This window comes from Lagenorhynchus albirostris, chromosome 21 (genome assembly GCF_949774975.1).
Source record: "Lagenorhynchus albirostris chromosome 21, mLagAlb1.1, whole genome shotgun sequence".
In the NCBI taxonomy this organism is placed as follows: Eukaryota; Metazoa; Chordata; class Mammalia; order Artiodactyla; family Delphinidae; genus Lagenorhynchus; species Lagenorhynchus albirostris.
In genome coordinates, this window is record NC_083115.1 from 11,761,831 (window position 1) to 11,789,048 (window position 27,218).

The 27,218-nt window shown below is 49.2% G+C and overlaps 2 protein-coding genes across 12 annotated transcripts in view; one reads left to right on the forward strand and one right to left on the reverse strand.

Annotated features, from left to right (window-relative positions):
- The window catches only part of GTF2E2 (general transcription factor IIE subunit 2), a 91,773-nt gene extending 74,277 nt beyond the window's left edge, over window positions 1-17,496 (forward strand). For 2 of the 10 annotated variants that reach the window (XM_060136653.1, XM_060136643.1), the window contains 3 exons: window positions 22-130; window positions 7,353-7,455; window positions 9,457-11,153. In XM_060136653.1, coding sequence (XP_059992636.1) covers window positions 22-130; window positions 7,353-7,372 — 129 coding nt within the window. In that variant the 3' untranslated portion in view covers window positions 7,373-7,455; window positions 9,457-11,153. Of the gene's footprint in view, window positions 1-21; window positions 380-606; window positions 685-7,352; window positions 7,456-9,456; window positions 11,154-15,495 lie in introns of those variants that run through there. The other 8 variants (XM_060136644.1, XM_060136645.1, XM_060136651.1 and 5 more) reach the window with 8 other exon arrangements.
- RBPMS (RNA binding protein, mRNA processing factor) overlaps window positions 8,985-27,218 on the reverse strand; it is a 185,963-nt gene continuing 167,729 nt past the window's right edge. For both annotated transcript variants that reach the window (XM_060136662.1, XM_060136660.1), the window contains 3 exons: window positions 22,718-22,787; window positions 16,346-16,447; window positions 8,985-10,538 (listed from right to left, as the gene is read on the reverse strand). In XM_060136662.1, the coding sequence (XP_059992645.1) occupies window positions 16,402-16,447; window positions 22,718-22,787 (116 nt within the window). In that variant the 3' untranslated portion in view covers window positions 8,985-10,538; window positions 16,346-16,401. The remainder of the gene's footprint in view (window positions 10,539-16,345; window positions 16,448-22,717; window positions 22,788-27,218) is intronic.

Below are 27,218 nucleotides of genomic sequence, written 5' to 3' on the forward strand. Positions count from 1 at the left end.
TGTCTTTACCTTTTCCTGTAGGCTCCTATTCAGAGAAGGAAAAAGCCAGCTTCACAGAAAAAGCGACGGTTTAAAACTCACAATGAGCACTTGGCCGGGGTGCTGAAGGACTACTCTGACATCACTCCTGGCAAGTAGTGGACAGTTTTGTTTGAGAGCAAAGAGTTACAAAGTCAAGATCTTCCTTGTTGACGCTGGGATCTGAAGACTGACCGTCTTCCCATTCTACTTCTTAGGACCGAGGACAGGAGCAGTTCAGTTTACAGAACTAGTGCAAATTACCAAACTTGAAGCTTATTTTCATTAATGGGCTAATGAGAAATGTTATGTCCCCTGTTAACCTCCTTCTTGGGGGAAAGGCGCTCAGCATGGCATACAGGTGACTTTGCTATTTATCTCTACTTCTAAGTGGTTCCTGGTTCCATTTTCCTTTTCATTACCTTAGAACAGGTTTGCCGATAGTCTTGAATGCAGTATTTGTTTATTCCAAAAGAGCATATTTATAATAAAATCGTTGTAGAAGGAGCTCTGAGATGTCAGTGAGTTCAGTTTGCTTCTTTCCATTCTTGGCAGTGACGGATGGCAGCTCGTCTTTGACTCCCACAGGTGGTGTCTGGAATGCTGTTGGAGACCGAGGTCTGGGCTGCATTGCTGAGTGTGTGGATTTCACAGTTGGAACCCAAGGTGTGCCTCTTGGTAGCAGGTGAAGCAGTAAAGGTACACTACATGTGATTTTTTAATGCTTGCTTTTAAAAGGGTAAATCAGTATTTAGCCTCTTGGATTTTGCACGTCATGTTCTCATGCCATCTCCAGCAAGGATGAAGACATGACTGTGTCCCAGCCCTGATGGGGCTTGGCCCTGAGGTTCTTCTTTCAGAGACTCCCTCTGTCTCCCAATCACTGGCTGAGCTCAGGAGAGCTGCTGTCACACATGTGGGTTAAGAGTTGTGGTGACTTTTGGGGAAATCTGTGGTCATTCCATCATTCTATGGTAAACTACCCATTTTCCTTATCTGTGCTTGTTTCATGGTCTGTGGTGGCCCTTCGGGGTGATAGTTATGGTTCTCATATCACATTGTGGTAGATTATAAAAGCAAGGTTTGGTGTTCTCAAAAAAGGTATGATGATAGTCCAAAGCAGTCAGTACTTTGTGCAGATGACAAGGAGCCTTTTTGCTGTTTTAGTTTTTATCCTTTTTGTTTACTTCTCATCCATTATCAGTGTCATCCTATTTCAGTGTCATCTTACCTCCTTATATCCAAGCCCCAAAATATGGCATGAAAAGATGTAAAACTGAGACTCCTCAGGATAATTTAGAAAATGGGAAACTCAATCTGTCTTGCTTTGTAGAGGATTTTTGCTAGTAAGGAAGAGCTTTAATATTTTATGGCATAAACTAGCTCTCTTTTTAAAAAAAAAAAAAATCTGGAGCTGGCTTATCTCCAAGTATACCTACTTTTTCTGGTCTATACATACCCACCCCCACCAGTTTTAGTGAGATACAGTTGACATACAGCACTGTGTAAGTTTTAAGATGCACAGCATAAGATTTGACTTACATACATCATAAAATGATTACCACAGTAAGTTTAATGTCACTCATTTCATATACATACCAAAAACAAGCGATGAGAACTCCTTAGGATTTACTTTTAACAATTTTCACATGTATCATACAGCAGTGCTATCTGTAGTCCTCTTGCTGTACATTACATCCCTAGTACTTATTTATCTTAAAACTGGAAGTTTGTACCTTTTGACCACCTTTGTCCAATTTCCCCTCACCCTGGCCCACACCTCTGGTAACCACAAATCTGATCTTTTTCTGTGAGGTTTTTCTTTTAAGAATCTACATATAAATGAGATCATTTGGTATTTGCTTAGTCTGTATGACTTACTTAGCATAATGCCATTAAGGCCCATCCATGTTGTTGCAAGTGACAGGATTTCCTCCTTTTATGGCTGAATAAGGTTTTATTTGTGTGTGTGTGCGTGTATGTATGTATGTGTATCTGCGTGTATCCATTCATCCACTAGGGAACAATGGGGAACACGTCTTGGTTATTGTAAATAATGCTGCTGTGAACATGGGGGTTCAGATATCTCTTTTTTGACTTGTGTTTTTGTTTCCTTCAGATATATTCCCAGAAGTAAAATTGCAATATCATATGGTAGTTTCTGTTAACTTTTGGAGGAACTTCCGCCCACAGTGGCTGTACCAGTTTACAACCCCATCAACAGTGCGCAAGGATTCCATTTTCTCTACATCTTCACCAGCACTTGTTATCTCTTGTCTTTTTGATACTAGCCATTCTGACAGGTGTGAGGTGATAGCTTATTGTGCTTTTGATTTGCATCACTAATGATTATATTAATGATGTTGAGCATTTTTTCAGGTACCTGTTGGTCATTTGTATATCTTACTTGGATGAAGGTCTATTCGGGTCCTTTGTCCATCTTTTAATTGGATTATTTTTTATTTATTTTTTTGTTACTGAGTTGTATGAGTTCTTTATATATTTTGGATAGTGACCCTCTTATCATAAGATAAATGGTTTGCAAATATTTTCTCCAATTCCATAGATTGTCTTTTCATTTTATTATTTCTTCTGATGTTCAGAAGCTTTTTAGTTTGATATAGTCCTACTTGTCTATTTGCAATTTTGTTGCTTGTGCTTTAGTTGTATCCAAGTTTATTGCCAAGACTCGTGTCAAGGAGCTTTTTTCCTGTGTTTTCTTCTAGGAGTTATATGCATTTTGGTCTTACATTTAAGTCTTTAATCCACTGATTTAATTTTTGTGAGTGGTGTAAGTTAGGGGTCTAGTTTCATACTTGTACATGTGAATGTCCAGTTTTCCCATCACCATTTAGCTGTGGACTTATATGTCCTTTATTATGTTAAGATATGTTCCTTCTGTACCTAATTTGTTAAGAGTGTTTTATCATGAATGGATGTTGAATTTTTTGGAAAGCTTTTTCTGCATCTTTTGAGATGATCATATGATTTTTTTCTTTCTATCAATGTGACATACCAAATTGATTTATGTATGTTGAACCATTCTTGCATCCCAAGGATAAATCTTACTTGATGATGGTGAATGATCTTTTTACTGTACTGCTGAATTCAATTTGCTAGTATTTTATTGAGAAGTTTTGCATCTATATTCATCAGGGATATGGACCTTTAGTTTTCTTTTCTGGTAGTGTACTTTTTTGGCTTTGATATTAGGGTAATGCTAGCCTTATAAAATGAGTTTGGGAATATTCCCTCCTCTTCAGTTTTTTGGAAGAGTTTGATAAGGATTGGCATGAACTCTTCTTTAAATGTTTGATGAAGTTCCCCTGTGAAGCCATCTGGGCCTGGGCTTTTCTTCATTAGGAGACTTTTTTTTTAAATTTATTTATTTGGCTACACTGGGTCTTAGTTGCGGTGTGCGGGATCTTTAATTGCAGCATGTGGGATCTAGTTCTCTGACCAGGGATCAAACCTGGGCCCCCTTCATTGGGAGCACGGAGTCTTAGCCACTGGACCACCAGGGAAGTCCCTGGTGGAAGATTTTTGATTACTGACTGTTTCTAGCAATTGGTATTTTCAGATTTTCTATTTCTTCTGATTTGGTCTTGGTAGGTTATATGTTTCTAATAATTTTTCCATTTCTTCTAGGTTGTCTGGTTTGTTGTATATAGTTGTTCATAGTAGCTGTTTATGATTCTTTGTGTGTCACTTGGAATGTCTCCTTTTTCGTTTATAGTTTTGTTGATTTGGATCCTCTCTTTTCCTTAGTGTAGCTAGAGGTTTATCAGTTTTGTTTATCTCTTCAAAAAACCAACTCTTAGTTTGGTTAATCTTTTCTACTGCTTTTCTGTTTTATTTATTTCTGTTCTAGTCTTTTTTATTTCCTTCCTTCTGCTAACTTTGGGCTCAGTTTGTACTTTTTCTGTTTTCTAAAGGTGTAGAGTTAAGTTGTTTGAGATTTTTCTTGTTTCTTAATGTAGGTGTTTATTGCTATGAACTTCCTTCTTTGAACTGCTTTTGCTGTATCTCATAAGTTTTGGTGTGTTGTGTTTCCATTTTCATTTGTCTCAAGATACTTTTAAATTTCTCCTTTAATTTCATTTTTGATCCATTGGTTGTTCAGGTGAGCATTATTTTCATATGTTCAAGAATTTTCCAGTTTTCCTCCTTTTATTATTTCTAGTTTCATCCCATCTGGTTGGAGAAGATACTTGGTATGATTTCAGTCTTTTTGAATTTGCTAAGGCTTGTTTTGTGGCCTGACGTATGGTCTGTCATAGAATATATTCCATGTGTGCTTGAGAAGAATGCCTATTCTGTTGTTGGGTAGAATGTTCTGTACAGTTGACCTTTGAAAAACATGGGGGATAGGATAGGGGTGTGGAAGCCCCACACAGTCAAAATTCTGCATGTAACTTTACAGTTGGCCCTTGTATCTGTGGTTTCAACCAACCATGAATTGTATAGTACTGTAGTGTGTATTTATTGAAAAAAAATCCATATATAAGTGGACCCATGTAGTTCAAGAGTCAACTGTATATGTCTATTAGGTACATTTAGTCTCTAGTGTTGTTCAAATCCTGTTTCCTTACTGATCCTCTGTCTGGATGATCTGTCTATTGTAGAGAGTGGGATATTAAAGTCCCCAACTATTACTTTATTGCAGGTTATTTCTCCTTTTAGTTCTATTAGGTTTGGTTATATGTTTGGGTGCTCTGATTGGGTGCATAAGTATTTACAATTGTTATGTATTCTTTTTTGTTGTTGTTTTTTGGCTGCACCACACGGCTTGAAGGATCTTGGGTCCCTGACCAGGGATTGAATCTGGGTCCTGGCAGTGAAGGTGCCATGTCCTAACCACAGGACTGCCAGGGAATTTCCAACAATTGTTATATATTCTTGATTGATTGATCCTTTTATCATTGTATAATGACCTTCTTTGTCTCTTTTTACCATTCTTAAAGTCTATTTTGTCTTACATAAGTATAGCTATGCCTGCTTTTCTTTTGAATACCATTTGCCTGAAATATCTTATTCCCTTTGCTCTCAGTCTGTGTCTTTAAAGCTAAAGTGAGTCTCTGATAGGCAGCATATCATTGGATCTTGTTTTTTAATCCATTCAGCAGTTCTGGGTATTTTGATTGGAGGATTTAATCCACTTATGTTTAAAGTAATTATTGTTAGGTGAGGACTTTACTGTTTCCATTTTGTTAATTGTTTTCTGGCTGTTTTGACATGTGGGGAGGGATATAGTCTTTGTGGGAAATTGTGATACGAACCCAGTTGTATTTGAGGGTTGTAATAAAAAGAAAGAAGTTCTTTACCAGTTTTTCTGGGCACCTAGAAACATATCCACCAGAAATTCAAGTTAAAGTCAAAGTCACGTTCTTACCTCTGCCCGTTTCTGCTGGGTCTGTGGCCTGTTTAACAGAAGGAAGTTGGAATGGGCGTGTCTGGGTGTGTTGAAAGTTTAAGACAGTCTGTAGTGCATTTGATCTATAATTCATCACCGTAAGCCGAGGCTTTTAGGGGATAGCTAAAATATATTTGAGCCCAAAAGTGTAAAAAATGACATTTGACTGTTGCTGTTACATCCTCTAAGTGTGGCGAGATGATGGTGGGACTCGGGGGTTGGAGCAGCGCTTGATACGCGTGGAGCAGAGTCTCAGTGAGAAGGCAGTGCAGCTACTTCCCGTTCCATTGTTTATAGCAAGGGCACTACAGACATACAGCCCTTGGTTCTTTTGTGAGCTGACTGAAGTCACTAGCAGAAAAAACGTTTTGGATGTGGGAATGGGGCATTTGGATTTATAAGTTCCCCAGTTCATATCAGCTAATAATGGTTTTCTGAGGCATAGAAAATGAGACTTGGTGTCCCCTCTTCCTCCTAGCTACTGTTTTTACTTGCAAAAATGATTTATTTATGGGGAAGATAATTTTGTGTTTTTTAAGGTTTTATTGACTGTTCTTAACAAGCTGGGTCCAGCACTGTTGCTGTGTAGCGAAGCTGGGGTGCTGTGTGTGGAGACACCGCGATGACCTGTATCACGTGTTGCCGCCCTTGGAGCTTCACGTAGGACAGTCCATCCTCTCCTCGGGTGTGTTTTTTGGGCTTGTTCTGAGAGACTAGATGTTCTGTGGGGAGCAGAGGGTGGGGGAGGCCCAAGGACCTCTTGGAAACCACTTATCAGATGAACCGGACTTTGGAATCCCTGTCCTGTGAGCGTCATGTTGAATGAGCACTTTGGAAACACAGAGCTAGAATAGGCCCTGGCATTGTGCTGTCGACCTTCCTTCTGGCCACAGTTCAAAAAGCAAAAGTGCATTTTCCTTCATAATGGGATTTCCATTAGAGATGTGCTGGTGCTCTCAGGCGAAGTGGCAAGGCTGCTGCCATGGGCCCTTTGGACAGTTAGGCCTGTAGCACTTGTCCAGCTCTCCTGGTTTGGAGATGGGCCAGCACGTTCCTGTGACTCAAACCATGTGGTCTCAAGACCCTGTGAGAACCCAGTGACTTTCAGCCACCCAGAACTTTGCAGGGGTTAAAGGACGTTCAGTGCAGACTTACCTTAATTTTTTAAAAAAATACGTGAAAACACAGAAGGATACTAATAGGAGACACTGCTGTAAGTCATAGCCTGACCTTGGCAGGATCAGCTTCAGAAACACCAAAGTCAGGTTTACCTTGCACTTGACTTGTCATGAGATTTTGGACTTTTCTGCATTCTAGTTTTAGGGGGAAAGTGCTCTTTTGTCCAGGTAAATATTTTAACCTGAGCATCATTTCCTATTCCATGTAGGTGTGTCCTTTTGCCCAGAGAAGAAGTTTGGGTTTAATTTAATCTAGCCTAAGTAAATTTCTAATTTACTGTTAGTTAGCATGGTGAGAGTTTCACTTCAAATGAGAGACGGGTGTGAGCAGTGGGGAGTGGAAGGCTTCCCTGGGTCTTGATTTATGGGCATGTTGTTACGGTTCATGGTCACAGGGCCCTTTCCCCTCATAAAGCAGGGAAGTGTGGTTTGTACTGTGGAAGCCCTGGTGAAGCAGCACCTGAGGAAGGTCAGGAAGGTTCCTCACGGCATATTGGCATCTGGGGGCTTGGGGTGGTTAGAGCCAGGCCAGTCTAGGGGAGTTGGGTACCAGCCAGGACGTTCTGCAGCAGCAGACAGAGCTTCACTGTGGCAGTTAAATGTTTTCCTGTTTAGAGGCCCTTATCAGTTAGCTGACTCAGTATGGTTTTTCAGCATCACAGTCATGAGTTTCAGTGCAGGCGTTTTGAGGACCAACATTTCAGATAACACATCACTAGTAACACACTCTTCTGCCTTCTCAGAATGTTGTCCAGTTGTTTGATGTCATGAGGAGGTGTGATAGAACAGGGATGACATTGGAAGAGTGAGAGAGCAACTGCGTGCTGAAAATTCTCTTCACACTGGGTAAGAATACACTTTTCACCTAACAGTTGGACGTCCCAGTGATAAGTGGGGGATACAGTAGGAAGTCTGCTTGTATTCCTTGAGCTAAGCATGCCTTGCCCAAAGCACTCAGAAATAACTAGTTGATTCCTATATGTCACCGTGACACAGACACCAAGAGTTCTTGGGGTGTCCAGCCATGCTTCCTCTCCTATGAAAGTAGGTTTGGACATGTATTCAGGTACTGGGAATTTGAAGCCTTTATGATTATACTGTAACTTTCATTTTGCAAGTTTTAAGGTTCTTTTCTAGATTCCTTTAAATTGTAATTTTGTTATAGAGGTAGAAGGCATAGTACTTAATTTTAGTACTTAATGCCAGTTTTATGACATTAGTCCTGTGTTCTAAGCAGCACATCTCCCCTCCCAGTGGAGGGTTTACGTGGTAACAACGGATGGCTTAGTTATCATCTTGCTGGAGTCTACAGACTGGGACATTATGCACAGAAGTAAGAGGGAACAGACAGACCTGCCCTTTTCTTATCGCAAATTCCCAGTTCCAGTGTTTGTGCTCCGTGGGGTGACACAAAATGAAGCTGGTGGTCAAGTGTTCAAGTGGGGTTGTGTCTGGAGCTCATGCTAGACAGGTAGGTCCTGTCCAGACTTGTTACTTGCACAGCAGTGGTGACCCAGGCACTCACTCATCCACCCCAAGGCCCTTTGTGCAAAAACCTATGGCAGTGACTGTGTTCAGCCCTTCCGTGGGAGGCACCCTCAATTCCTAGGCTGTCTGGCTCGTCTCTGGTGCCTTGGAGTTGGGAGGTCCCAGATGGGCGGAAGGCAAAGCGCATCATCAAGCCTGTCCCGGAGCCATGGCAGATGTGGCCTGCAGAGCCTGGGCAGGGCGCTGAGCTGTGTGGTCCTTTTCTGCCTTCACCCACTTTTCTCTGTAAAAGGAACGTGAGATCCAAATCACAGAACCAATAACGTCAGTGCCCAGCGAGACGAATAGCTGCTCGTGGTGGTTGGTTGCCATTAGTTGGAATTGAGTGCTATGGCCCCCTCCCCCTTTTGGGGGAAGAGGAGTTGGTGAGGATATATTTATATAAAGCACTTTATGGTCTTGGCTATCAAGGCCTGGCTTCTCAATAGAATATATTTCTTACTCTAGGTCCGTAGAAAACCACAAATACAGATTTCAGATAGGCCTGAGCTCAAGCTTTGTAGCCTGAGGAGGATGTGGGGTCTGCTGAGTGCAGTAAAAGGCATCAAGAAAGGTGTGTGACTCTCCCTGGCGACCCTCCTGTGGGTCGGGAGGCTCTGGTCACGGCCGCTGCGTCCGTCAGTTAGCAGGTGCCCCCAGTAGAGCCCTGGCATGGGCTGTCCAGACTCTCCCATCCCTGCCCCTTTCTTCCCTTAGCCCCTCTGTCCTGGGCTCGAGGGCCAGTGCTTAGCTCTGTCCAGACCTGAAAATGGGAGCAAAAACGCTCCCTGGTCTGCAGTGTGGATGCACTGGGTTGCTCTTACAAAAAGGAATATGGCAAGCAGTGGTGTGACAGCTGGAATTAGCACTTTATTCTTAAAAATGACAATAGAAAAGTACCTTTAAACAGTTTATAAAAGCATAATAGACTGGGTGGAAGTTGCTGTTTTCCTTAGAAACAAGAGTACAGAACTGTCACCACGAACCAGGAGGCGATGAAGGCCTAAGCAGGGCTTGGGTGTGGCAGGGACGTTCCTTCCTGTCATTTATTGTGAGGGTGAGTGCCCCTCACCCCTGGCTCCTTTCGTTTTTTTTGTGATGAGCTTCTAAAAGTGTGTTGATCTCTTTACTTCTGATGGAAAATAATGAAACTAGAAAACCTGACACCAACCATGTATATATACTATAGTCATTAAAACATCGAAATCTTCAGCACAGCGTGAGCAGATCAGTAAGAAAGCTTGTGGTCATGTTTAGCTATATCAGCAGTTAAAAATTCTTAGGTCAATGTATTTTTACACCCGGCTCTTCTCCAACAAGGGGGAGAGTGAGCTGCCACAGACTCTGGAAGTGTCGGCTTACCACGCTAGACTGACCGGCTTTGACGGAGTCTTGAAGCAAGCTGATGAGTACTCATTCCAGACGCCAGGTAGTGTCACGGTGAGCACATGGGATTCAAGATCATGTTTTAAGTGGTGTGTCTGGCCTGCTGCTGCCAAGGCTCAGGAACACCAGCTCAGTTCAACCCATGTTTTGCAAAATCACTTGGGAGATGGGAGCTGCCCATTGCAGCCAGGTGGGCCGGGCAAAGGTGGCTGCCTCCTGGGCCCAGGCTGGCCTCCCAAGCCAAGGCTTCCCCTTAGACTCAGCACGTTCACCGGGGGAGTCGCGTGTCAGCTGGGCACACACAGGAGCGTGCTGGTAGAAGAAAAACATAAGAAAACGGCAAAACCCAACACTCAGCCCACAGTTTGTATAGCTACCTCGGGAGCTGCCGGGCTCTTCTAAGTGAGGAATGTGCTCCAAGGAAAGGCTGCTTTGCCCCGCTGGGAACCTGCCGCCGTTAGGATAGAAGCTCCTGGAGGCCTTTGATTGTCTTGCAGGGTGACCTACTAGACCTGGAAGTAAACCCCGAGTACTGCACTAGCAGTTCTAACATCTAACGCTGCGTTACTCGTGGACTCAGGCCAGGGAAACAGATTTCTATACATTCACCATATGATTCTGGAAATTTTGATAATATTTAAAAACATGCCTTAAACATGCAGCTTCTTTTAGAGGAAAAAAATAGATATTTTAAATTACAAGCATTCAAAAGTCAAGCACAAAATCTGTGATCCAGCCCAGTGTAAGATCATCCATCCTGTCATACTTAAAATGTTTGGTATAAAAATACTCACTCTCTTGATTTTATCGTTGACATCTTTTATGTTTCATTCGAAAATATCTCCAAACTGTACAGAAATGGCAGACCATGCGTTCACAAATAACACCGTTTCTTACAAATTATACAGTGTAAAAGAGTAAAACATTTTTATTGTATTTTTTTCTTCGAGAAAAACAGATGTGTGATAGAGGCTGTGGCAGAGTCTTGAAGGGACCAAAACTGGGCGGGTTCCAGCCTGAAACAGAAAGAAAGCATGTAAGGGCAGTGGGTCTCACAAGCGCGTGGTCTTCCTCTGAGCCACGGGGCTGTTTCGGGACACCAGTGTATAGAAGCCACGGCTCAGAGACTCCTGGTGATTCCCCACAACGGCGCATGTGTACACCTTTCTGTAAACACGGAGTATCCTCACTGACCCTCCAGATGAAGACCACTCACAAGCCAGACGCTCAGTGGTCTGGCTTTACAAACACGGGCAGTGGGTATTTAATTTCTGTTTATCTTTCTCTTACTAGAATCTTTTCAAGCCCTCCCTCCCCTGCAAGGAAACGTTCATATTTGTTTTGCTTCGTGGCAGAATAAAGGGCCTTTGGACAATCATCTAGACTTCGTCCCTGGCAGACCCCCGCCCTGGTCCCAGGAGTTTCGTAAACACTTCTCAGCTCCTTTGTGTCTGGATTTACTCACTTACGTGAAGGCTCTATTGTAGGTGCTCTACTCTTATTCTGTCGCTCATTTTACTTTCATCTCTCCAACTCCCCAGTCCCTTGTTTTCTTGCCATCTTACCAACAGGTCAGACTCACATAAATCTGTGATTGCCGGAAAGGTATACGTAGAAGTAATCAGCATATACTACTAGAATTTTGTATGTGGGAGGAAGCCGTCCTTGCTGTTAACAGCCCCTGTCCTGCCCTGAGTTAAACTCTTTCAGACACGCTAATTGGACGATCTTAGTGAACACTCCTCTCCCACCCAGATCCGTGCAGTGCCAGCTGGATCTAAACTATGTCCCAGTATATCTTGTCAGAGCCTAGGTTTTGGCTGACAGTACAAATGGGTAAAACTAATGAGCCACAAGTCAGAAGACCAAATACAATAACCACAAACCTGTGGCTCCTGGAAAGCTCCACGGGGAGAAGGTAGGACACTGCTCTCAAGAGTAGGGATCTGGACATCCAGAACCTCTTCTCTGAAGTTCGGTTAACACTTACCTGTCTCTTCAGCTTGTTGTAACTATTAAATTAGTCCTTGCCTATCATTTAGTTACGATTATAGAAAGAATAACGAGTGTCCCCTTCGGTTTAGAAATGTTCCCAACTCGAGCTCTGGGAGCCAGGTCCCCGTGTCCTCCCTGCAGTTTCTCCAAGTTCTCTGGTACAGGATTTGTCCAGCAGGAGGTGATCACCTCCTTTAGGAAAATTCCTTTGCTTCCCCTGGTGCCCAGCACAGTAGTGGGGATCAGCCCCCCAGACTCACTCAATGCCGGAGGAATCGAAGCGGGCCAGGACCCTTCACTCCCCATCTTTGGTGCAGGTCACACGTACTGTGACACTCAGCAGGGCCAGCAGAAGGACCCCCCCCCCCCCGTGAAAGCTACATCTCTTCTGCCTGATTTCTACCCAGCAGGGGGTGGGGCACCAGGACCCCCGATCCAGCCCAGGTGTGCACGGCCTGAAGCAGGCCCGGGTGGGTGGCAGGAATGCACGTGCCCAGGGTTATGGGGGGGTCACAGGGCCGGGCCTGGTCCTTGGTGCTGTAGCAGCTGACGTCCTCTAATGAACTCACGAGCCTCGGTCCCCACGAGCGTCTGATCTGCGGCCCTCTGGCTGCCAAAGGGGCCTCCCCCACCTGCCAGTCTCTGTCCGTCCACGGAGGAGGGAAACCAGCTTTGGGGACCCGGAGACGAGGCCAGCTTCCTTCCTCCTCAGTCTTGGCTTGTCAGGCCTGGAATGACAAGTCCCACGTCATTCCAAACTTGACCCCATGCCAGCAACCCAAGCCGTGGATATCGTCGATTCCAGGAAACCAGGGCCAAGGAACAGCAGTTCCCACTTCAGAACAACTCACAGGGGACAGCAGCGGGCAGCCCGTAGGCTCTGGGAACCTGAGGGGCGTCTCACAGAGCATGGGCTTGGAGAGGGCCGCCCACTAGTTTAGGAAGGACAAAGCTCTTACAGCCCCTGGCTCGGTGAGGCAGGGCCTGCCTGGTCTAGGTCTGCTTGCTTCTCCGGAGCTCAAAGGCCACCTTCAGGCAAGTGCACATTGCCAGCTCCCGGGCAGTTCTCCCCATTCCCATCAGCTCTGCCCTGGGCGTTTCTGCCATGACCTCAAAGGCAACGCGTCTCTACCGAGACTCACCACTTGGCCTTCACACGGATGCATCCCAGACACGCCCTGCACTCTCAGGTCACTCTGACACCGCCATCACCGGCTTGGTTCGCCTCTCCTGGTACGTGTTTCCACTAGACCATGCATTTTGCTTTGGGCAGTAAGGTGACAATTCCTAAAGCACCTCCTGCTACCTGGCTCAGATCTCCGCTGCCTCTCCAAGACCCTCAAAACCTTGATCAAAATCCATTTTCCACAAGACCACACAGTCAGTCTTACGTGCCCCGCTTCTGTTAAGTGTATTTCCGCATACACAAACCCTACTATCTGTCAAAACTCAGTTTAAGCACCACTTCCTCCAGCCTTTCCTGATCCCTTCAGGCTGCAGGGCTTTCTCATCTCCTGGCTGAAGCTCTCACGGTCCAGGCCACTTACTTGGCTTTCACAAGGATTACTTCCCTCCCTGAGACCGTCTCCACCATCCTCTACTCCAGACATAGTCACTTGCATGTAGCAAAAATGCAGACACCTGGACTCTAGGACAAATGAAACGGGAACGATGGGCTATTAATGGGACGTGGCCCCCAGCCTTGATCATGCCCAGGCTAGGCTGAGAGCCAGGAGACTGTGCCTGGGGCCCACGTGGGGCTCTGCACACCGGCCCTGACAGGGCCTCTACAGAAAGCTCATGCGGGGACTGGGAAGGCGCCCCAGCTTTCTGAGGCGATGAGCAACACACCCGACTTAAGGGTCCTCTGTCCCCTTCCTGGGCCCCTGAGCAGGAAGAAAGATGGACGGGGCTGGTTAATCTAAGGCTGCGTAGAAAGTCGGATCTTTTGAAGTGAAAAAGAACAGGGAGGGAAGAAACAAAGAAAGGGGTGAGAGTCAATAGTTTCCTGAGCTTTTCCGCTTTTCCATAACTGTGTTGGGTAAATGCAGTTCTCACATGGGAAAAGAATGCGTCCGCATTGCCATAGATGTTCCAGACTGAATAGAAGGTCAGAATGTGGCTATTTCAATCCCTGTAAACAAGGAAAGGGGTTTAGCTAGGAACAGAGTTCAAACCTTGGAATGTATTAACAAGGACATTTTAAACAGAAAGCAAAGACATCCGGGAACACAGAGCACCATGGGGGGTGGGAGAGAGTCAGGCTCTGTTTACAGAGCAGACTCTCCTCACAGAACCTTTCCGGAAAGGGGGTCAACTATGACATGCATGTGATGGGATAAACAAGGGAAGAAAATGTGTATAAAATCTTGTCTGAAGCAGGTCACCACTGGCTCTATTTGAAGGCAATGGAGTGTCTCCCTGTGTCTTTAAGGAATATTACACAATTCTAAACCAGTTCATTTCAGCTGTCCTTGATGGAGATCACTGTGTGTCCCTCAGCGCTTGGGGACAGCTGCCGATGGGTATGGGTCGTGGTGCCGGCTGCCCTGGTGGGGTTCGGGGTGGCCAACGCCGAGACCCACGGGAGAGGCTGCTCTTCCCCGAGGCAGCTTGGTAGGTTGGTAAGTTAGAGTGTGTTGATCCAAGCGCCTTGTGAGTGTTTTCTCCCAGCAAGAAGAAAATCCTCTTTCTGTTTCCCCCCAATCCATTTGTATCTATACTTGGCCTATTTACTAATGATTTTTTCCCCAAGAGTTTTTCTAACATTTATTCATTTTTACTACAAGGTAAGAAATATTCCCTTCCATCCAAATCCCAACGTCATATGACTAAGGTTTTTAATAAGAGTGGTTTAGTTTTCATTTTATACCTGTCAGCTTGACTTTTGAAAAATCAAATGCTGGTACTAATTTGTAACACAAAGACTAACATTTTAAAAGCTTCACAGTCTATAGAGTCTCCAGGGAACAGTCATCTGTGGTTAGAAACTCCTCCCTATTCTAAAGATGCATGCCCTGCACCGGCGCACCACTGGCCACGGACACGAGCTCACGCTGGCCGCCCCCGCTGCGGCCCTGGGTGGACGCCAGCCCTCACCCTCAGGAGGCCCGCCCTCGGGGCCAGAGATCCTCCCTCCTCACGGGCCAGGCCTATCTCTGCAGTGCTGGCTGACTTCAGAGCTGGGGAGGGGAAAGCCTCCTCCACACTCTTGTAACCGATGGGTGGCCTGGGGCTGGTAAGCCCCACTGTGAACACGGCTAGTGCTGAAGACCCCGTCCACGCGGGCCACCCAGGACCGAGCCGGTTCTCCTCCCCACTGTCACCAGGCCCTTCCACTGTCTGCAGAGAGTCACCACACGCTCCAGCTGCTGCTGCTTCCTGACGGGGCTCATCTGCTTGTGCCCGAATTACTGAGATATGGGCTGATTTACTACACTAAAAATAAATAATAATAAAAAATCCCTACTCTAAACCTGCTTCTAAAAAAATTGTATGGGTGGCTGCTCATTGGTCCTTAAATTTCCCCAGAGGAGAGAGAAAGCAAAGCAAGATCTTGCCTTTTTAAACAGTTTTACTGAGTGGTATTATCCATAAGAATACCGTGGACACTTCTGTTAAGGACCACGAGAAGAGGAAAACCTGATGGATTAGAAGGCTGTAGAACTAGTGGGACATCTCTTGGCTGCCCTGTGTGATGTGGAAAACTCTTTACCTGTTGGTCAGTTTCGTTAGTGTGAGAAACAGACGTCAGTGGGAAAAAAGACCCCAAGTGCCTGATGCCGGCTCCCCAACCAGGCAGGGTGGGCAGGCTGCACGCGCCCACTACACGCGCCTCTGGGGGGCACTGAGAGGCGGGCTTCTGAGCACGAGATGACTTATGCCCCGAATGTGGTAATGACCTCCTAGGCCCAGCTGCCTGGTTCTCTGCCCTTAGCAGGAATCCTGTTCTCTTTATGACTCATCTTTTCTTTATAGGCCCCTCACAGGGATGAAATCTGCCACCTTATTTGGGCTGGGACATAATTGCTGCTGGCCTGCCCCTGGCATTCCTGCTGTTCTAGGTCAAGCTTTCCAAAGAGACTGGAAGCCCCACGTGTGGTGCCCAGCAGGCAGGTCGCCTCCTGGAACCCTGCTGCACGACTGTTCTGAGACAACGCTTACTGCCCGCAGTGAAAGAACTGAGCAGTGACAGCTGGTAGTGACGGAGAAGACGGACAAATCACCCAAATCTTCACCACTAGAAAAGCCGCGCAGTTTAGGAGTCCACTTAGACTCCATTATAGTTCAGTCATGCCCAAGGGCAATCGCCCTGTTTCTTGAGAGGCTCAGAATGTCTCCAAGTCATCAAGAAAGGGCTGCACTATATTCAGTATAACTGGATTAATAGATCAAAAGGAATATACATACTACATCTGAAGATATCCACCAAAATGGTTAATTAAAAAAAAAAAAGCCTTAGGGCCTCAAGGGAAAAACTTCATTCATATATATGTTCCCTTTGATGGAATACCTCATACCCGGATACTGCTGGAGGAGGTGTTGACAGCCTCACCCAGCAAGGCTGTGAGGACCAAGCACTGGGTGACGCGCTCTGAGAGCCCGCAGAGCTCACCTGCTACCCCGGGACGCCTTTGCCTCAGCAGACGGCAGCTGGAGGAGACGAGCGCACGCCGGTCCCGAGCGCCCACCGCAGCCCCTGGAGGGGCCCCACCCACCGGGGATGCTGGTGGGATGGCCCCGACTACACCACTCCACGCGGTCGTGCCCTGCCCGGGACACGCCGCTTCTTGGGAGGAACCGTTCAGTCTCTGAGTTTGGAACTCACCAGCGCGCTCCAGTTTTGTAGAACAGCTCGAGAACAGGAGCCACTTGAAGATTGCGTTAATACCCACAAGACAGATTGCAGCCACCATCACACACCTGGAACCTGGGGTGGAGAAAGAGAGGAGCCGTTAACACCCGCGGTGACAGCAACCCCGGCTGCCGGCTTCCCCGGGCCTGTTCCGAGGGTAAAGAGCTGCAAGGCAAAGGCACCAGCACCAAAGGCCTCCACTGCTGAGCTTGAGGACAAGCTCCAACTGGGAGTGCCACGAAGAGCTCTCACTGGGACGTGGTGCAGCCAGCGGGAGGTGGCTCTCGGGGGCCGGGGTGCCCGGCAGCAGAGGGTGGCTCCCAGGGACTCCCTGCAGCAAGCCCAGTGGGGAGGGCACCTGGAGAAAAGCGTGCCCCTTTAGGAGCACCAGGGCCTAAGCCCCCCGGGGGCAGACAGGCAGCGCCTCTGCACACACGTCCCCCAGGACTAGACAGAGGAAAGGCACGGGATCTGAGGGCCCCCGAGAGCAGCCCGAAACCTAACCAACTCCAGGGGCCGCCCCAGACCCCAGGGACAACTCTGGTCAGCCCAAGGCCCCAGAAGCAACCCTCCAGGAGAACCCTGTGCTGTCACGTGCACCAATGAACTCGACTTTGCTCCGGCACCCACTAGGAAACAAAACCCAAAAGCTAACACTTGTGAACATACCCTGCTATTCCCAGTGTCTGAGAATTCTGAGACAGGAAGAGGCAGACACTTAGCGAGCAACACATTTTTAATATTCTTCCTGCAGGCATGGCTGCCTCCGTGCTGGCTGGTTTCATCAAGAATTCCTGGTGCTGAGGAAGGAAGGCCTTCGCCCAGCACGTGGACACCGGTGCCCGATTCCCCGCTAACGTTCCTCAAGTCTTCAGCGCTGCTCTCCTTCCCAGGACAGAGAACCTGCTTCTGGCGCACGGGGCTTTGTGGACAGGAGCACACGATGTGCTGTGGAAAGCTGCCCCGGGATGCCGCAGGGAGACCATGCCCCGCGCTCAGACGGCCTCTGGGGTGATGCGGCAGGCTGAAGGAAAGATCGCCTTCCCAGGGCATCTCTCTTCTCAGAGTCAGGAAAAAAAAAAAAGTTTTCCCCAGAATTTCACTATAAAAACATTGAAAGATGAGTAGATGTGATTCTAGTCTCCTGGTAGAAGTTGGGTTGAGGACAGAAAAATAAATGTTCACCCCTGGAAACAAAACCTATCATCTGACCCCAGTTTCCCCGGCCGTGTGCACACTTGCCGGGCACAGGCAAGGAGGGAGGCTGTGCCTGCAGACCCAGGGTGCCTCCTGGGGCGGCCAGACCAAGGCTGCCTTTTTAGGGCGGCTGTCGTTTAGGAAATCACACTGATGACCAGATTCCTCTCCGCCTCTGGGCTGAAGCTAGTTGGGAGGACTGAGGACTGGTGGTTTAGGAGTCCTGGGACCCTGGCTTCTGGGCCCGGGTTCTGGGAGACCAGGGTTTTATCAGCAAGCCGCTCTTTGCAGTTACCGTATCAACAACACTTGTCCGCACGCCGGGCTCAGCGGGTGGGCAGAGAGAACACGTGGGCCAGAGTCTGCTTTGCAGAGACCCCAGGAGCGGACTCCCCAAAGAACACAAAACACCAGAGGGGAGTCCCAGCGCGTTCACCTCTATGTAGAGCACGCGGCCTTCTGAAGCTCTCAGCCACTCAGAGAGCTGATGGCAGTGGACGGTCGGCTCCTGCAGGTGGCCTTGCCCTGCGACTGCGGAAACGCCGAGGCTCAGTGTCCTGATCTTAACATGCGGCCGCGATCTGTGACCTTCCTCCAGGGGCCGGGCAGGCAGCTCCCTGGTGCACGTGCTCGGGGGCCTCCGTGTCCCAGCCAGACTCACAGAATAGACCACGGGTGAAGGGGGAGCCACAGCTGACTGCGCTGGCTGTCACAAGAGTCCTGGTTGGCACATGGCTCGGCAGGTGCTAGGAGGTGGTTAGCAGAAAGCCAGAAGGGACGCCACCACCCCAGTACCTGGCAGGAGGCAGGTTCTCAGGCCCGTCCCTACTTTCTGACTCACACAGGAAGCAAAACAGACCCCGGGGCTCAGGGTGAGGGAATCAGAACCAGGGCACGTGGAGACCCCTCTCAGGGAAGGGCTCATCCACTCGGGCCGCCGGGCACCTTCTGCCAGCGCTGCCTTCAAGCCCCACCCAGCCCAAGCCTGTTCACTTGGATGTAGCAAAAGGGAGGGGAGAAGAGGAACAGAGAAGTTAAACTGTCCTCTAAGCTTGAGTAAAGTGAGGTCTGTTCTGAGAAAAGAACCCCATATAAATCTGGGAGAGCTTTCATCTCTGCTCCCATGTGCAGGGAAGCACCTGCTGACCCCTCACAGTCGCCGTCTTTCCTTGATTGGCATTTTTCCATTAGCGCTTCTCACCACCCGACCTACTGTTTACTTTAGTATTTTATTACTCTTCTCCCTGTTACAGAATGTCACCTCCACCAAGTCAAGGGTTTTGTCTGCTTCTGTCCACTGTTGTATCTGCAACGCCCAGAACAGTACCTTATATCCCGCAGATGGTCACTGAATATGTATTGTGTCAATGGCCTTACGTGTGACTGAAAGACCTTGGTTCACAGAAGACAAGGGAAGGACCCTGGGGCCTCTTCTAGGCAGAAGGCAGGGGGTGAGTGCCTGAAGCCACAGCAGCTGTCTGGGCTTCCATGAAGACTCTGCCCTTCCCACCCTGCTAAGCTCTAAGGGCTGCCTGGACATCCAGCAGCTGGGGCTCTCCGGATCGTGGCTGCATCCCCAAGGCGCTTGTGCTCACAGCCAAAGACAGACTAGGCCATTCCTCCCCAAAACTAAACAAAAGGAACAAACAGGTTCAAATTCTTATCCCTTGCCATGTTCTCCTTTAGTTCGGTGAGGCCGTGACTACACGTGCTTATAATTTCTATGCTGTGGTCTCAGTCCCCGGCCAGGGAAATTTCATGAGTTCTTTAAGAACACCCTCCCACGTCCACTCCAACTCTAATTCTTTCTCCCCTCTTTTTTCTGATTTATTTAACTACATTTGGATACCCAACCAGGAAGACTGCATAACCCTTATTCCTTGTAAGGAGTGACTACAGAGCTGCTCATGCTTTTCTATCCTCAACCCATCTGGGAAATTGATCACTGCCAATCATTACTGTGTTTCCTGGGGTTCTCGGCCACATGGCTGACCCATTAGCAAAACTCTGTAGTGATGTGCACACGCTGTAACCAGACTGAACACCGTCTGTCAAGCAAGATGTTGAACAAATTAAAACGTAACACCCACCCCTCTGACGACCACCATTCTGATGGCCTTACTTACGCCGCTGATGGCGGTCCGCACGCACACCCACCTCCTTTGGAGCGCTCCTCTCTTTGGAGCATCCTGGGCAATAATTCTCCTTTCTCTTTAAAACTTGTGTCCATGGCTCTTGCCCCTTAGAACTGAAGCTCTTCAGGGGCACGGGCCTCGTTTCACACATTTTTTTTTTTTTTTTTGCAGTATGCAGGCCTCTCACTGTTGTGGCCTCTCCCGTTGCGGAGCACAGGCTCCGGACGCGCAGGCTCAGCGGCCATGGCTCACGGGCCCAGCCGCTCCGCGGCACGTGGGATCCTCCCGGACCGGGGCACGAACCCGTGTCCCCTCATCGGCAGGCCGACTCTCAACCACTGCGCCACCAGGGAAGCCCTCACACATTTTTATATCTACCATATAGTAGATAAATAACACGTTTAAAGAATAAAGAGCTTATTTACTTTTCTAGTCTAGTCATTGATTTCCCTTTAGAAATAAGCGCTCAGACTGGGTCAATTAAAAATCCCTGAAGGACCTCCGGGAGAACAGGCCTGGAATGTTCAGGATCCAGGAGGAGGCAGCCCTGACGTTCCACACATCAGAAGTGACGCTGGTCTGCGTACAGGTCCTTATGTCTGATACCAGATGTCACTCCTGCCCCCATTCCGGTGCTGTCTTTCCGGGGGGGGAAGAAAGCCCCTTCCAGTGAGTACAGGAAGGCCATGTGGGCCAGTGGTTCCACTGGTGGCACTTTTGCCCTTTTCTGGAGACTCATCTTGCTCTAAAATGTTGGTTATTTCATCAGCACCGCTGTTTTCAGTTCTCACTTACGTCTCCTTAAGATTACACAGCCTGGATTATTAGCTGTCTTGGAAAGGACTTGATCCAAGCGACGAGAAGGAGCCTGGGTAATGGAGCCATACTGAGCTGGTCTAACTTCAGGCAGGATGGGAGTCCCAACCCCAAGTGCAGTGCAATGAGTTCAGTGATCTATCCTCCTCCTGAACTACCTCCTCTCCCCCACTCCCTTCAGACCCCAAGGAAGGAGCCTGGCCCATGGCCCAAGTTTATCTCAGAACAATGATGCACCCACCGGAGACATTACATCTTCATGCAGATCCTACAGTGTTTCAGAAGCCATACTTCCAGGGCAGTGGGGAGCAACTGCTGGCCCTTCTCTGGTAGCCACGCCGCCTCTAGATCTCTGGGGAATGGAGCTAGATCTCTTCGACCGCTTACCAATCCTGCCTTCTCTCTCCTTGGGCCCTATGCCACCACCATCTTTTGCCAACTGGAACTGCCAAAATCTTACTCAGCTTTCCTACAGCATTTGACGCTGCAGACCAGGCAGCTCAACACTGCCCTCCCCGGGCGCCGTGCCGCCCCTGTCCCTGGTCACTCTTCACTCTCAACAAGCTGACCCCTTCCATCCAGGAGAGCCTCCAGGTTCTGTCCCACCGACCTCACCTCCGATTTCATTCATTTCCTCAACTATCAGCTTCTGCAAAAGATGCCAGATCTACATTTCACCCCATGAACTCTTTCATGAGCTTCAGAATTTCTGGTTTTCTTATCCTAGACACCTCTAGGTGAATACCTACCAGCCTCCGAAAATTAAGAGATAAACACTGTCACAGAGAGGTACCTGGGAACAGTGCCTTCTGGAGCTGTGTAACACGACAGCGCTAGACCAGTGTCATCCAGTAACGGAGAAGGTTCCCACACAGCCAATGCCTAAGGCTTTTCGGAACAGAGAAACGATGGCCGGGGATATATAAATTAAATTTAAAAATTAATTGTGGGCACACGGATATGAAGCATGGACTCAGGAAATTCTGGACTTAAAGGGACTCCAGAATATACCTCAAAAGCTTAAAATTTATATTTTCAGGGAGAAAAAAGTCACCCTTAAATAGCAAACTAAGATTTCACACAAGAGTAAAACACTGTAAAGAACATTTTAGGTGTCTAGCACGGACGGCTGACTTCACCTTTCTAAGAAAGGACGTTGGAAACACACTGTCACTAACATTACCATTTCATTTTAAAAGGGTACTTTAACACACACAGAAGAACAATTTCAGAACAAGGGACAAATACAAGTCGCTTTAAGGAAAGAATCCTGGTGTTCCTCCTATAATCACGTATTAGTGACAAGCGTTAACAGGTGACTCCTGGTCCAAGGGTTATACGTATGGGTGCCCCTGGTGTAGGTTCTGGATAAGAGGTGAGGGCACGGTTTCCCAAGGCGTGTGCTATGTAAAACATTAGTCTCCTAAGATGGTGCGAGAAAAGGGTTTCCTGGTCTCAAATAAGTTTGAGAAACACTGCATCCTAGAGTTTCCTAATCTTCAAGATTCACGATGCTCATAGTGTTATAAAGGCTCTGAGAATCGTTTGGTAAAAAATCTTTTTAACTCCGACCTTAGAAGCGTGTAAGTCTCTGTCCACGGTTACACCCGAGGCCAAGTGCTCTTTGACCACACTCAGAAATATGTCAGCTCAGGGGAAGAAAAGGTACAATCCTAACTTATTGAAGTTGATGTCTTAAAGCACAAAAGTGTCATCCTTTGACTTACTTATTGCCAGGGCCAGAGAAAGAATCCTCACTTGTCAGGGTGTGGGTTGACTGGCCCCTCCGACGCTCCTGTGTGGGATTTCTGGTACTCTGACACCCAACACTAATCCTTCTGTTTGGTGAGGCCCTTCCTTCTGACCTAGGACCGGAGCCCCCTGGAAGCGCCGACCTTTTACGGTGCTAAGAACTTCAGTAACTGAAATCTGCACTCAGCGGTTCCCCTGGTAATTGAAATGAAGGTGACATGAGCCACTAACTGAGACTTCAGGTCAACAGGGCAACTTGCCTGTGCAAAGTAAACCCCGGAACTCTCTGGGCCACAAGGAGTTTGCCGCGTGACTGTTAACGAGCACGGACAAGCCCAGGAGTAGGCGCTGAGGCAGGATGACAGCCACCCAGTTATCAAACGTCTGCTCTGGCCTGGGCTCATCCAGGCACTGGACACAGTTCTCATTGAAACCAAGTACTTACATGGGATTCAGCAGAACTGACGGGACTTCCAGCCCTGAGAAGTAGCCTCGGAGGGAGGGAGCCAGCGCATCTGGAAAGACACAAGGGGAGAAGGTGTGAACCAGGGCTCCCCCTGCCCGCCCGTACATCCACACTCCTCACAGGGCGTCCTGCTGGGCTGCTGCCCCCTTTCCTGTCCCCAGGCAGCGCCCACTCATCCTTGCCCCGGGGCAGCTCTCCCCCCAGGGGCTGGAAAGCATTGGAGCCGCATCCTGAGGAATCCTCCACAGGACCAAGCTCTCACGGAGCAGCCGGGGTCCAGCAGCTGCCCCGCTCCCAGCTTCCTTCTCCGCTAACAGCCACTGCTGGGCTGAAATCTGGCCCAGCGAGCCCCCTTTTCCATGCTCACTCAGCAGCACCTGGGCTGGGGGCCAGGCTGCCTAATGGCTTTCTGAGTAGCCTGTGGCAACACATATCAGCTTTGATAAGGAAGGGATGCTTCCCGACACCATCCACGCCAGTGGTCTGGCCAGGAAGCCTTTTGAGATTTTGCTCCTATTCTTTTAGAAAGGGTCCTGGCCTCTTGGCCCTGCGGGGTGTCTGTCTGCTCACTCTGCTGAGCCCCACCTCCCCCATTAGGTTTCCAAAATGAAAGGCCAGCCCCAAACACAAATGGATGGCGATGCTCTGTGCACTGGCAGGATGTTCCCATCCTGTAATGAGGAGAATGTGAAAAAACAAACAAAAGGGCGAGTGCACTATGGCTTTGACAGATGTCCATCTATTGGCGCCGTCAGTTTTGACCCTAAGCCTTTGGACAGAGGCGAGAGATGCCCGTTTACCGCTGTGTCTGTTTACACCGAAGAGGGACGACCTCCCCACCGGCCTGTGAGCAACACAGGAAGCAGCGCTGGGCGTGGTGGCGGGAGAGCAGATTACAGTGAAGGGGGAGGCTGCCAGCACAGGGAGGTGGCATACTCCCAAGCATGGCAGGAGGGAGACTGCTCTTTACTTGGGTCTGGCCCAAACCGGTTCACGTGAGAACGTTTCTAGAGTGGAATGTGATGCTGGGAGGAATTTTACCCTGGCAAATCAACTTCCGTAGTTTAATGAAATAAAATCTGCAGCAGAACCCCTTTTTCATGTGGCATCTTATTCACATCTCCAAAGCATAAACAGATGAAGCAGCAGTCTGGCTGACACAGAGGTGCAGGGGGCCTAAGGCATTGATGGAGACCTTCCGCCTCATCTTACCTGACTTGTACAGGTGGGGAAATCAGCTGAGGGCTGGGTTTTCTGAATGATGTCCACCACGGTCACAGAGCCCAGTGGGCTCGGGGCTGGGTCAGAATCCAGGGCTCAGGCTCCACCAGCTCTAACTTGATTCCAAAACCTGGGCTGTCTAGGAATGGGCCCGGGAGAGCCCACGTAGTACCCCTGGCCTCTCCCCCTGGTCCACATGCACAAGTGCGCGGAGTTCCCTTTGACCCCACGGGCCTCCTTCACAGAGCGGCTACTTCCCTCTGGCTGTCACTGCAGGGTGAGGGGCCACACTGGGGCACTCTGTCCCAGCTGGGAGGAGAGGTGTCTGGCCTCACTTACTCAGGAGGCTTCATAGGACCAGGGTGCAGCTTCTGCCTACACCAGGACTGCATTTCGGGGAAACCGCTGGGCCGGCTGTGCCTTAGAGACCCGCCGGAGCAGCACGTCAGATATGACTAGAAATCAGTTTACCAGCCAAGTGGTCCCCCGCGTTGGCAGAGGGCAGAGCTGTATTTCTTGGGAGCCACCAGCTGGTACTGAAGCTCATTTAAGACAGAGCCAGAGTCCTTTCAACACTCATAGCAATTAAGGGGACGGGGACCAAAAACACTGCATGCAGGTAGGCTAAATACATGTCACGGGGGGAACTCAGGGGGGTAGGCAGGGCAAAGGGAGAGAAAGAAAGAGGGGACGTGTGGAGGCAGGAGGCCGGGAAGGGAGAGGGAGGGTAGAGTACAGGGGAGGAGGGGCAGAGGGCAGAAGGGAGGGAGGGGAGGAAGAGACTCAAAGAAAAAACTCATACCTACCCACGGCTTACGGCTTTGGGCATCTGAATCCACTTGCTCACTAAGCAAAGGGCAGAGGTGGAGCTGCCTTCCCGAGACAGGTGGTAAAGGATGGGGTGGGGACGTGGAACCTAAGCGCACACTGGAGAGGGCGGGGCCGTGCGCACCGGGGTCGGGGAGCGCGGTGGTGACGGCTGGTGCTGCCCGGGTGCTGCCGGGTGTGGGGCGGGAGCGCTGAGCCCAAGGAGGCCAAGACGCGTTGGTGGTCAACGGAGGAGGCATGGGACAGGGGCTGCCCGAGGAGGGGAGAGCCGCAGAGTGGCTGGCAGGAGCCTCGCTTCGATGCAGGTGAAGCCCCTCCCGCCCTGCACGCCCGCTCCAGCCTCTCCACGCACACACGGCCTCGCACTCTCCCCGGCCTGCCGCGGGCGACGGGCGGGCCGGCGGATGCTGAGCCCCGGGCTCCAGGGTAAGATGCGCTCCGCCGAGCAGAGGTGAAGTCGGCCCACTGGCTGATGCTCAGGGAGGGTGTGGCGGCCACGCAGCAGACGGGCCCCGAGATCCATCCCTCTCGTGCCCCACGGCTGGACACCACCGCGCCTGCCTGCGTCGGCTCTGTGAGGCCACTTCCTCAGAAGGCAGGTGGCCGAGCCCGCACTTCTCATCAGCACTGTCCCTGGGCCCGCAGAGCACAGAGCAGCAGAGCTCACCGGGCAAAACCCGAGCTCAGGCAGCCAGCCCCGGGGGAACAAGCTGCTCTGGGCTAATCACCGCTGTCTGGGAAAACACGGTTCTTCCTTAACACCCACTCAGGCTGCTCTTCTGCTGTGGTTTTTGGCCCCAGGTCACTCGCGGCCACTCCTGCCCAGTGCCTAGGGGCTACTTAGATGCGTCACAAACACCGGGGAGACCCATGATTCCCCGACTCCAGCTCCAGGGACAATCCAGCAGGGATGCAGTCTACGCAGCTGACCACGCTTGTAAGGCAACGGTCCTGTCTGCAGAAAAATGCACGTGTGCTCAATCACACATACACAGCTGCACGCTCACAACCTTGTATGCAATTCCAGGGGCCTCAGAAATCCCTGCAGGAGCCTCTAACATCATTCCTACGATCCAAGCTAACACTGATCTTTACTCCGTGCCAGAGACTGCGAAGCACATCACAGAAACTGTGACATATAAATGAATAAGCAACACAGAAGACGCTGGGACCCTTCCCCCAGAGCTTCATAACGCCGACAGTTATTACTGTCACGATTCACCATCCAGGGCCCACACTGGGATGCCACCATGACACTTCTGCAGGAACGCTGCTCTCAAATGCAGTGGCCCTGCAAGGGTAACACTGAAGTCTCCATCACCTCAGCCTCGTACCAGCTCCTGTGACTGGGGACAGACTGGTGACAGACAGGAGGGCCGCCAGAAAAAGAAATGACTCAGAGCAAAGATAAAGTGGAGTGCTAGAGAGAGGAGAAGGAACCCAGAGATCATTTCCATCCTCTTCCATTTGTAGATGAGGAAACTAAGGCCCAGAGGATTAAAATACATAAACTTCATGTCCCCAGTAGTGTTGCCAAGGACAGGAAACCCTGACTGGGCTCCAGGGTGGGAGCCCTGCCTGAGGCACTGGCCCCCGTACAGTGGTTTGTGGGGAGCACAGTGTAAAGTACCGAAAGGGTCATCCTCTGCACTGTACTATCCCCGAGTAGTGATGACTCCCATCGTCCCACATGCCTTTGGAAACAGTCATGAGAAGTGCTTACCAGGCAGCTGGCTCAACTCACGGCAACTACCATTAACAGATACCCCTTGGTTTAGCAATGTTCTTCTCTGTGGAATAAAGGGACAAGTCTAGACCAGTGGTTCTCAAGAGTGTGGTCCCTTGACCCCCAGCATCACCTGGGACATATATCAGAGATGCAGGAACTGCAGGGGTAGGGCCCAAGCACCTGCATTTAACAAGTCCTCCAGGAGATGATGACGCATATGTATGCTCCAGTTTGAGAGACACTGTGCTTGAACAGGTTTCCAAAAGTGTGTCCAGAAGAAGTGAGATGCTCTGCAGTCAGGTACATTTGAGAGAAAAATGCAGTCTCAGCAGATTCTAGATACACATCAGCACATTAAAGGCTCTGAGAAGTTTACACAAACCTGTTTGACCTGATTTAATCCTGGGTTTCTCAAGTTTATCTGATCACGGAATCTTTTGAATTACAGAGAAGCGTTGAGAAACGCTGGTCTGGAAGGCCCCTTCCAGTGGTGACATATGGTGGATCCAGGAGGCTGAGGCACGCTGACACAGCATCCAAGTTCCCAGCTCTTAACAAAACTAATCAGGGCTGGAAGACGATCACTAGACCAGCTGGTACCCTGGATGTCTAATCTATCGGGAGCAGTGAAGATCTTCTTACCTTTCCTAATGCAGGTGCTGTACCTGAATGCAGATTTCCCAGCACCACAGTCAGAACGAA